The sequence below is a fragment of the Anguilla rostrata genome, unplaced genomic scaffold (genome assembly GCF_018555375.3).
Source record: "Anguilla rostrata isolate EN2019 unplaced genomic scaffold, ASM1855537v3 scaf0897, whole genome shotgun sequence".
In the NCBI taxonomy this organism is placed as follows: domain Eukaryota; kingdom Metazoa; phylum Chordata; class Actinopteri; order Anguilliformes; family Anguillidae; genus Anguilla; species Anguilla rostrata.
The window spans coordinates 1-12,178 of NW_026986281.1; the positions used below are offsets into that span (position 1 = coordinate 1).

Consider the following 12,178-nt stretch of genomic DNA (forward strand, 5'->3'; position numbering starts at 1 on the left):
AAATCCAAAAAAAAAACATTAGCAAAGTGCTATTTTAGCTTCATTATAAACTTTCCTTTGCAATAAATTGTTCTGAATCTATTTGAGACAAATCACAGACATTGAGAAATTATATGGAATTGAACACATTTCTCTATTGATTTTAGATGCTCCCAAGAACACCTCAGTATCAGTGAGACCATCTGGTGAAATAGTGGAGGGCAGTTCAGTGACTCTGACCTGCAGCAGTGATGCCAACCCACCTGTGCAGAACTACACCTGGTATAAGAAGAATGACACTGCTGGAGTCTGGCAGGCAGGATCTGGACAGAGTTTGAACTTTTCTAACTTTAGATCCTGGAACAGAGGACAGTACTACTGTGAGGCACAGAACAGACTTGGAGCTCAGAATTCTACTGCTGTGTCAATCAACACAGAAGGTGAGTGACAAGTGATCTACAATAATATCTCTATTCTTTTGAACAAAGGTGACTGTTTCTGTTTCAGAATCTGATATAAATTACTTGCGTGTTTGATTTTTTTGGTTATGGTATCACTGAAAATAATGTATAACTAGGACCAGCCTTAATCTAGACAAGAAAGTATGACTTACTTGTAAAGGTGATAATGGATAATCATATATGGATTTCATCACCTCCAAAACAATATGCAGTACACCACCCCCATTTAGATTATAGTTTATATTTTTGGGGGGAGTTAGGGTATGCATGCCCATATCTGGTTCCTGTGCTAGCCCACACAGCTCTCTCAGCTAACTTGTACTGGCCTACACAGATTTATCTGCTATTTCATTGATTTTCCTGGTCTGGCGTTGTCCTTCCAGTCTTCCAGTTGTATGCACTTATTTTTAGGTCACTCTGTATTACAGTCTCTGGTACATACCTAAACATGAATTAAAATGCTATGTCTGCTTATTTGCAGTAGGGGATAGGACAGTGCTTGTGTGGACGGTTGTTGGAATCACAGTGGCTGTTGCACTCGTTGCTGCTGTTGCGTGTATGAGGTAAGCGTTTCCAGTGCAGAAACATCTGGAAATCAATCATCACTGAGAAGACATATGATTAGAAATTCACTATTAAATATCAGGGAGACATGCAGTAATTTTTTCCGATTCACTTTAATTCAGAGGAGCTGGTATGGATGTTATTGTGAAATGTCATCTGGGATGGCTGATCCACAGCTCCTGAAGGTCTGTTACTTTGCCCCCCCCCCCCCTTTCAGATGGAAGAAGAAAAGTGCACGGAGAGAGAGAGTAGCAGACACACAGGCACTGTAAAAAACGATTTCCCACCTGGATATTCCTGGACCTGGACACCTGGATCATGACAACCATATCAGCCTTGCGGGATAAGCAAAGGACAGTTTTCTGTACATGCTGTATTTTTTATGAAACTACAAAGTCAGTAGATCTGTGCTGAACAGAAGACACAAAGCACAGATACACACAATGCAAGTTACAGTCAATTAGTGTGGACTTCCTGCTAAGTTTAACTCAATTTCAGTCTTGCTCCATATTTTAATTGGTTAAAAATATTGCAGAACATTCCCCAATTAACTGCCATTAGATTGTACTTGTGTCTGTGGAAATTTTTTCATTTCATTTTGCAATCCACAATATGTTAAAATATAATTCTGTAATGTAAATTCTTCAATTGATTCTGTGATTGGGATGGCAGGTATGCCATCCCGCCAAGTTACGCCTTGGCGGGGGCATGCCCCATACCTATACAGCACTGAGAGTTTGGCACTTTTCAGGGTTCTCCACAGAAATAACCACAACAGCCACATACACTCAGCCCTTAAAAACATTAAATTCTGTACATTCTCACCCCATTTCAACAAACAGAATTAATAAACAACTTCACATAATAAAGCCCCAAAGTAACGGGATTTTGCGTTTTCTCCTTCTTCTTCTTCTTCTTCTTCTCATTCTTCTTCTTATTTTTCCTGCCGCCTATCCCACTAACAACATGTCTCCCCATTGGAGACTTTACCGACACCAGAAACTTGCATACACACGCAAAATACCCATACCTTTTTATTCTGAAACATTTCCACTTTAAACAGCTAGCCTGCCTGTGGCCTAGTGGGCAAGGTTACAGCCTGGGAATCATTGGGTCCCAGGTTCAAGCCCAGCTAAGAACACATTTCTGTAATCTGCTTTCACCCTCACTAATAATTGTCTACTACTTCTCAATTATTGCTTTTGCACCATATCTACCCACCGTTCACCGAACGTATACACTGCATTATGACGTACCGTCTGCACATTCAGTTATTAACCGGCCACAATATTGCTAAGCCATATGGGTTCAACGGGAGCTCTTCTGTGCTTACTGGCCTGTGTTCTTCTTTAAAACCACGGACAGGTTTGCTAATGATATTTCACGCATTGCATAGCTATGTCATGGTGCTGCCCCTAACAAAGTGACAGACTGGTAAACCTCCGGTTTGAAAGAATTGAGGAAATATTGGGTAGCATTGCTTTGGAATACATCTTATTTAATTTTGGTGAGGCAAGATAGCCTATATTGTTTCTAGTACCGTAACTTGGCGTCATTTCGATATCAATACTTTTAATGGCAGGCGTGGATTTTGGCAGTGTGAATGAATGAGTTATAGACGGTGTATGTCTTCTATGTGTGAGTAACTTGGCATTTTTATACTTTGAAAACGTGTTTTTTATGAGATATTATTACTTACTTAGGCCTCATCACGCCAAGTGGTGCATAAGGCCTCCACAAGGCCCCTCCATCTCTTCCGGTCCTGGGCCAAATGATTCTGGGACGTATAGTCCACTAAGTCAACAGACTGTGGCCACTCAAATGTAGGGAATGTGGTTAGATGGCCAGATGAGGAGACACGATTTGACCCAGGGTACTTTAACGGCCATTACCTTTGGAAAAGTGCCGTGGGAACTTCACCGACAGCGAATCAGGATCTTGTTTTCACAATGCACCTGAAGAGCAACATGTTCACGGTGCCCCATCACAATGATGTCACGTCGAATTTTATTTGATCTGAACAGAAGACTGCCCCCTACTGGCCCTCCAACACCCCTTCAGCTGCAGCCAGTTTTCCTCAAAGGAGGCTGCTGCGTCTGCTGGTGTGTCATGTGCTCCTGCACTGAATATAAGTCACCGATGGTCTACGGAGTCTGCACGCCTTGTTTCCAAGGCCTAAATGAGCTGCTGAGTGAAATCACAAAAACCAGCAGAGTCTGTGGTCGTACAGGGTTAGAGTTTGAGGCCCCTAGCCCCCAAGACATCTTTTAAAACGTGCTTCAGGGGGATTTTTCTTTTTTGATGTGAAATTGATTAGTCTTCTGACAATACCATCAAATATTACAACATTTACAACATACAAATTCTTCAGATATCTGTTTCTCAAAATCTGCCTGAATGTTGCATTTTGTGAGGGTGTCACTGGGACATTCTCTCTCAATCTAAAAGCTATGCAGAGCTGAAGTAAAAACGCGAGTTTCCAGATCTCTATACAGAACTGCAGTCTGTTTCTGCTAGATTCTCCATCTTATAAAGAGCTGCTGGTGGAGGAATTTTCCCAGAGTACTGTAACCCTGCTGCAACATGCATGTTCATGTAACCCTGCTGCAACATGCATGTTCATGTAACCCTGCTGCATACATGCATGTTCATGTAACCCTGCTGCATACATGCTCCTGTGACACAGTTACACGTTTGTATAACCCTGTTACACACACGCTCATAACTCATGTACATGCGCATGTATTCTCTCACATTGAATGGGAAGATTATAATGCAGATTAATGCAGATTGTAATCTCCAAACTCACGTCACTTTTAAAAGCAAGGTCCAAAATCTTTTAAAACAGTGTTTTAGATTTACATTTTACATTGCCTTGTTGTAATAACCCCATTTTTAGTTTCTGTCTGTTTAGCAATTTGAAATAATGCATCTTTGTATTTGTTTTCTTTACATACATTGTTTTATTATGTCAATCAATAAATTATGATTTATTTGAGCATTGTAAAGCACTGTGAACCTTGAACCTCTGTTTTGATAAAGATTATCATTATTTTCTTTATACGGCCATCATATTTTGCCTGCAAACCCCCCCCCCCAAAAATAAAATAAAATAAAATAAAATAAATAAATATAATAAAATGAATAAATAAAATAATATTCATATGAATTCCATTTTATTCACGTGTGGGCATCTATTTCATTTCTGTGAAATGTGAAAGATACAATAATCCAATCGGCTGTATGTAGTAAAAATCATCTTCATGGAGTATAAGCATTGAAATGCAACTAATTAAGTGCTTGCAGGACCGTATAACAGGCAAAGCAAAACCAAAGTTCTAAAAGGTCACATGAACATCAACCACAGAAACAGTGCCGCTCCACCCCAACTGAACTGAGATGTGAAATGAAATAAAGAATAGAACAGGCTGCAGGAAGTGAGTGGCATTTTAACTTCCTCCACTGTCTGTGGTCAGGGTGGCTCTGGTCTGAAATTAGGCAGCTTCAGCCACAGCCGCGGCACCAGAGCCGGGATACTTTCACAAAGATAACTACACCTGTCCGCTTTTTACATCTTCTGCGAAAGTAAGTGCAATCTTAATGTTGATCTGGGGGTTATAGGCTAGGCTACAGCAGCCCTGTTTTATTCTTAATGGCTGTTAACACATTTTTTCATTGAGTTGTAAAATAATGTATATGATTCAATAGAGTGCCTTGATAGAAGTTGAGAGAAGAAAAAAAAAATCTTTGATTTTTGCACGCTTACATTTATTGTATTTTTTTAAACAGTGGAGAAATTTAAGTACAGTGTTGTTGTTCTCTGATCTACGGATTACAGTTAGTGCTTTATTCTGTGCTAATCTAGTGATCCTAATGGAGATCAGTCTCTCTCACTGCTGAAAGGTGGCTATGTGACCAGTGGGGAAATCATGCACAGCATTCGTTAAAACAGTAAATTAGCTTTCTTAAAATTAAAATAATGTAAAAAAAAATAAAAAATAAAATATATATATATATATATATATCATTGCATACTGACAGTAACTCTTTCTTTTATTACTTTCCATGTTATCTGTTAAACGCTGAATATCAATGATTTTTTTGTGGAATTTTGGTTATGGCTTAAAAAACAAAAGGCAATAATATAAGTTATGTTTCTTATATGTATGTTCAGGCCGATGCAGCCATGCCCGAAACATCCTCAACAGTATTTTTGTAAGCCCTTCTCTCTGCCTCAGGTAAACAATTTAGTTCAACTTCAGTTCTGCTTATTAATGCCAGTTTACAGAGGTTACAATATCTATCAGAAGCTAAAATCTATTTAGAATTACTATGATTTGATGTAACCTGTTTAACTCATTAGATTGGGAAAGCAAAAAATTAAAGACATATGTTACAGGAAATGGGAATCTAAATCTTACATACAAGATCACATACGTTGTTTAGATGCCCTACTGGGGGAAATCTTAAACTGATTTAAGCTACACTTGTATGTTGTCTAATCTGTGTTTCTCATTTGTCCGGTTATGTATTGTGTATGCACTGACGCTTTTACACAAATGAAGTTCCTAACGGATAAAGTTATTTTGAATTTGAATTTGGTTTAGAGATTCTAGGCTGAGCAGAATCTTTTTACATTTATTTTTACCACACATCTGCTGTGAAATGTAGAACAAATGATTGATCTTAAGTTCCTCTTTATGCTCAGCTCTACAACAGAGATGAGTAGATTTCTTTGGCTTCATGACATGGGCAGAACTGTAAATGAACTGCATTTACTGGTGTGCTCTATTCCTGAGGAATATTATAGATTTTTCCATCATTTAAACTTTTGTGAAACTAAATTGTATACTTGAAAATATGTGCGTGTGCGTGTGTGTGTGTGTGTGTGTGTGTGTGTGTGCGTGTCTACTTTGCATAGTCCTCCAGACCCCTGTCTGAAGATATTAGAGTCTCATATTGTATTATTGTCTGTACAGATTATAATTTGCAAACTCAAGTCACTTTTAAAGGTGAGGTCCTAGATTTTTTTTAAACAGTGTTTAGTACTTAATTTTACTTTGCCTTGTTGTATTGAGCCCAAATTTAAGTTTTATTTGTCTTCTTTACATACATTGTTTTATTATTTGTATCAATGTATTATGGATTATTTGAGCATTGTAAGGCACTGTGAACCTCAAACCTCTGTTCTGAAAAATATTATCATTATTTTCTTCATATGGCCATCGTGTTTTACCTGCATTCCATTTAGTTCACATGTGGGGATCAAGTTCATCTCTTTAAAAGATACTATAATAATACTATACAATAGGTTGTATGTAGTAAAAATCATCTTTATGAAGTATAAGCATTGAAATGCAACTAATTATGTGCATGAAGGACCGTATAACAGGCAAAGCAAAACCAAAGATCTAAAAGGTCACATGAACATCAACCACAGAAACAGCTCTGCACCACCGGACACTGAACTGAGGTGTGAAATAAAATTAAGAATAGAACAGGCTGCAGGAAGTGAGCAGCGCTTTAACTGTCTTTGGTCAGGGTGGCTCTGGTCTGAAATTAGGCAGCTTCACCCACAGCCGCGCCCGCTACTCCTCTGCACAAAAGAGCCAAGCAGGGGCACCTCAGAGTACCCGCTTTGAGGCACCAGAGCTGTGATACTTTCACAAAGATAACTACACCTGTCCGCTCTTTACATCTTCTGTGAAAGTACAGTGTGTGCAATCTTTATTTTAATAAGCGGGTTATAGGCTAAGCTACAGCAGCGTTTTGTTGATGTTCCAGCTTCATGTCAAAAATCTGATGCATGAAACATAAACACGACTGAGTTATGTATGGTAGCAATGGTAAAGCATGCTGTTTGTGGCAGTAAAATTTACCTAGGAGGGATAGATGGATTCAATATATTTAATATTAATATCTGTAGATGGGGCAATTATTAAAATAGATGAGTCTTGTATGTACATTTCTGTCATGGTCCTGTTTTCCTGTCTGTGTTTCCCTTGTTGGGCCGCCAGATGGCGGAACTTCTGTTTTGTGTCCTGCTCCCTCCCTGTTAATTGTATGATTGTTTTCAATTGTCTCGTTATCCCATCATTGTTCCCACCTGTGTCTTGTTATCCCCTCCTTCTGGTTTGATTGTTTTTTGAGTTCACGTGTCTTGTTACCCCCTGTCTATTTAAGTTCTCTGTTCCCTTGACTTGGGTGCTGGTTCCTTGTGTTTGTTCCCGACTTCTGTTTGTTTCAAACCACCTGTACCTGCCTGTGTTTTGTTTGACCTGCCCTTATGCTCTGCCTGCCCGTGTTCTGCCCTGCCCGTGTTTGTGAGTTCCTCTTGTTTTCTGTTTTATTTCGATTTTTTTTGAGTTTGTGTTTTTGCCCATTGTGACCTTGTCTGTTCCCTGTTTGTTTGCCTGTTTGTTTGTAAAATCTTTGTTAATTTTCCCTTTTTGAGTTTGTCTTTTGTTCCTCTGCGTTTGGGACCCCCTACCCGTACCGTGACAATTTCAGATCAAATTCCTGGAAGATCTTTTACTAAACTGAATTAAATAATCTGGTTTAGGTAATGGATTTTGTATAGGGCTCCTGAATGTATCAGTGTTTTCCTGTGCCTGATGCCTATCACACCTTTTACAGTCACTTTTATTTTAACCTCTACTGTACATGTATTGGAATAGGGGTGGCATGGTGGTGCAGTGGGTAGCACTGTCGCCTCACAGCAAGAAGGCACTGGGATCGAATCTCGGGTTGGGGCCTTTCTGTCTGGAGTTTGCATGTACCTCCGGGTACTCTGGTTGCCTCCCACGGTCCAAAAACATGCAAATAGGCCAATTGGAGACTCTTAATTGCCCATAGGTATGAATGTGTGAGTGAATGGTGTGTGTTCCCTGCGATAGATTGGAAGCCTGTCCAGAGTGCATTCCTGCCTCTCGCCCAATGCATGCTTGGATAGGCTCCAGCACCAGCTCCAGCTCAGGATAAGCGGGTATAGATAATGAATGGATTGATGGATGTATTGGAATCGGCAAAGCCTCAGATCTTAGCATCACTTTGTGTTGTAATCCGGAATCATTTTTGTAAACACAGTAGTTATGTTTATTTTATAAGCGTAATGTGCAAAAATGAACAAAATTATTGACATCTGAATTTCAATAATACAGTGGGGGCAAAGAAATAAGAATTACCCAATCTTTTTGAAAAGGCACTACTGGTCCAGTCCAGACACAAAGCAAACGACTCTGTATCAGATACAAACTTTTGAATAAAATATACAATCTAAAACAAGTATCACCTTCAGGAAGTGAGTCAGATCTGTAACACATTCTACTTTTATATTTAGTGTATATCATTTTATTTGCGATCATATTCAGCCACACTGCTCTGTCTGCAAGGCTGTTTAATACTAATGGCTCATTAACAAACCACTGAGGCCAGATCATAACTCTCTCCTGGTAAGTGCATCATCATATAATTTAATTTAATCAAAACTACGTCACGATATTTTGTGGTGCAAGATGATTAAACTGGAATCAAATATAAAATAAAATGCATTTTCTGACTAGAAACGATTGATGCTTCTTCCATGCAAATATAATTCATCAAGTAAAAGGCTGTTTGAGTCTCTGCTTTCTGGAATCTTTGTGAGATCGTCATACAACCCAAAGCATTTTTAGGCATTAGCAGCACATTAACTCAGTGTGTGTGCTTGTGTAGTAATTGTCATTCTGGTATTCCTGCAAGTAAATAGAAAACTCTGACAGTCTTTGTTTGTGCTCTTCATTTTCATCTGATTCAGATGATTCTATCTGATGCAGCCATGCTCTTCAATACCTTGTTGGTAATTGTCCTCTCCGTGTCAGGTAAATTGTTTGTGTGTTTTGTTCCAAATGTTGTTCTGATATTTCAGTCTACATATACAGTATTTATCAGCATGTGTTCCTATTTATTAGTCTCCCTTCATTAACTCAATCAGAAGCAACAAAAGTGAATGCATTTAAATTGCCTTATAGAATATATGTAATTAATATAAAATAATGTTCTACAGTACATTAGTTTTGAGTAGTGCAACATCGCTCATCTGAAGAGACGATAAATAGAGAGAACCTTTAAGATGAAGATCCTCTTCACACTCAGCTTTAAAACTGAGACAGAGCCATGATATAAACATCTGTGGCTGTACTAAATGCTCGGAGCTGTTGATTGTGCATGTTGCATTCTTAGAATGACGACACAAGTATTCCGGTGCCACGTTTTAATGAAAGCAGTTTGTTTTCACTGCAAGCAAAACATAACAGTTTTCAGCCGACGGTATACGCAGACACTCGCTCATAACTTGCTTGGTTTGCTACTACATTTTAGCATAGCTAGCTACTAAGCAAGACTTCCTGTTCCTCTGAAACTCACATTGATCAGGGCTACTGCCATCTACTGACATCAGTTAGTATTGAACTACAAGTACAATTATTGATGTTCCATAGTTTTGGAGAAGTTAGGTGCAATTGTTTTAAAGTTTTGTTAATTGAATCCCTTATCTGTCATGTTGCCAACACATCTGTGTTTTAAAGGATTTCTGAGCAGTGTGTTTGTGTGTGTGCGTGCGTGAATTTGTGTATGTGTGTGTGTGTTTGTGTGTGTGTGTGTATGTTTGTGTGCGTGCATTTGCGTATGTGTGCGCATGTGTGTTTGTATGTATGTGTATATATACATGTGTTCGTGTGTATGTGTGCGCATGTGTGTGTGTGCGCGCTCGTGTGTGTGTGTGTATGTGAGTGTATGTGTGTCTGTGTGTGTGTGTGCTTGTGTGTGTTTGTATTTTTCAGGTGTGCTGAGTCAGACGGAATGGAGAGTTACTTACACCCTTGAGAGAATCTGTGCCTTAAAGGGGTCTTCAGTAGACATGCGCTGCACGTACTCATATCCCTCATATCACACAGTGCAGAAAACATTCTGGGTTATTTATGACTGGAACAGTAAACAGGAGGGTAAAGACCTGTCCCGGGACCCAGAATACTCTCACCGTGTGAAGTACCTGGTGAATCAGAACAATGACTGCACTTTTAGAATAAACCAGCTGAGAAAAACCGATTCAAAAACATACCGATTCAGGGTCCTGACCGCCTGTGATGAATATACTGGAGAACCTGGGGTCGCTTTGGAAGTCACTGGTAATTATTTTAAAACTCAGAGGATTATCTACCCTCAAGTATGAATGGAAGCTTTTTTACAGGTTTAATTTGCTGTTTGCAGATCTACAGGTGATGGGGAATCCTGACTCAGTCACAGAGGGACAGAGTGTGAGACTGACCTGTAGCACCACCTGCATTCTGACTGGCAGCCCAGCCTTCATCTGGTACAGGGATGGATCTCCTCTGTCCTTCACTGATCAGAGACACCAGTTCACAGCCAGCAGTGAAGATGCAGGCAGATACTCCTGTGCTGTAAAAGGCTATGAACTTCAGTCCCCTGCAGTGACTCTTAATGTAAGATGTGAGTACCAGAAGCCAAACTTCTTCAAATCTCACAGTTTTGAAAGTTTTCAACTATAATTTTCAGCGAAATTGTACAGATTATACTATGCTGCATGTAAATGCAGTCATTATTGCATTGCATGAAACTTCAATACCTGAAAACATGCCATAATGCAATGAAGAGAAAACACTACATACAGTATGCCTGTGTCAGGTTTAAATTTCACATGAAACAACAAACTATTGTTCCCTCCTTCAGATTCTCCCAAGAGCATCTCAGTATCAGTATATCAGTATATTTATATAGATGTCACCCCTCAGTGTGACATCTACGTACAACTGCAAGACCTGTTATTTTCTCTTTCAGATCCTCCAAAGAGCGTGTCAGTATCAGTGAGCCCCTCTGGTGAAATAGTGGAGGGCAGTTCAGTGACTCTGACCTGCAGCAGTGATGGCAACCCACCAGTGCACAGTTACATCTGGTATAAGAATAATAGAGCTGTATCCCCATGGGGAGGATCCAGTTACACCATTAAAAGCATCACACCGGAGGATGCAGGACAATACTACTGTGAGGCATGGAATGGGATTGGGAGAAACAGATCTCCTCCTAAAAGTCTTGATGTGCAGTGTGAGTATATCAGTGCATCTCAGCTTCAGACACATAGAGCAGAGAGTCAGTATCTCCTGAGTGTCTTTGGGTAACTTCACAGCAGTAAGACACGGAGTAAAGCAGTCACACTGGCCAGTGGAGGAGAAATCAGATATAATTACATTATCATACAGTGATGAGTCTGATCATACTGACATGTCGTAGGTAAAACATGTAGTCATTTTGAGTTTGCAATGGGCAAAAAAGGTACCACATGTAGCTGTTCAACTTTTAAAAATGAAGTTATCATTATTAATGAAGATGCTAAAAAGACATATCTAAATACTTCTGTCACTTTTGAAAACTTGGTTCTGCTGTGTCATTTTCCAACTACCATAAAAAGCTACAGTATATCCAGTTCATTTTGTAACAAAGCATGATGTACTGGGATATTTACTGTAACAGGTTCTGCAGTCCTTTTCCCCACAAACCACACAATCCGTCATTGGTAGAGGCACCAAGGCTTTATTGTGCGCTCGATGCCAAAAACTCGAAAACAAAAACAAAACAAAACAAAACACGCACGATAAGGACGGGGATTAGATGGCATGCCGCTCCCGCGTGCGTCTCTCATTCCAGCACCCCGGTCTCACTGCAGGCAGAGCATATAAACCATTACCAATCAATTGTAACTGCAAACAGGCGTGGTTGTAGGCCAGCTATACTGCTCCCACTCCACCTGCAGATGGCATCCTAACCACACCACCCCTCCACATCACATTGCGAGATTTCAGCTCCATTATAAACATTACTTTGAAATGAATGTCTCTACTAGTGTTTTGAGATGCAACACAGTGAGTGAGAAATCATGGAATTTAACACATTTTTCTAATGATTTTAGATACTTCCAAGAATACCTCAGTGTGACTTTTAATTAAAACCGCAGGACCTGTTATTTTCTCTTTCAGATTCTCCGAAGAGCATCTCAGTATCAGTGAGCCCCTCTGGTGAAATAGTGGAGGGCAGTTCAGTGACTCTGACCTGCAGCAGTGATGGCAACCCACCAGTGCACAGATACACCTGGTATAAGAAGATTGGAGCTGAATTCTCATGGA

The 12,178-nt window shown here is 39.7% G+C and overlaps 1 protein-coding gene and 1 long non-coding RNA gene across 4 annotated transcripts; both read left to right on the top strand.

Moving 5' to 3' along the window:
• The first annotated feature begins 151 nt into the window (after nt 1–151).
• LOC135246775 (uncharacterized) lies at nt 152–5,863 on the top strand. 3 transcript variants are annotated; one of them, XR_010327919.1, is made up of 4 exons: nt 152–419; nt 922–1,003; nt 1,222–4,589; nt 5,179–5,863. It is a non-coding gene; the product is annotated as an uncharacterized LOC135246775 (long non-coding RNA). The 3 variants fall into 3 exon arrangements; XR_010327920.1 differs by having other exon boundaries at nt 1,222–1,660; nt 2,690–5,863; XR_010327918.1 differs by having other exon boundaries at nt 1,222–5,863.
• Nucleotides 5,864–9,168: 3,305 nt separating this feature from the next.
• LOC135246774 (B-cell receptor CD22-like) lies at nt 9,169–12,162 on the top strand (the record flags this gene model as incomplete). The annotated part of the gene is made up of 4 exons (XM_064320071.1): nt 9,169–10,168; nt 10,251–10,490; nt 10,839–11,102; nt 12,032–12,162. Coding segments are annotated over exons 1-4 (1,125 nt in total), but the record flags the coding sequence as incomplete, so codon positions are not given.
• Between the last annotated feature and the right edge of the window lie 16 nt (nt 12,163–12,178).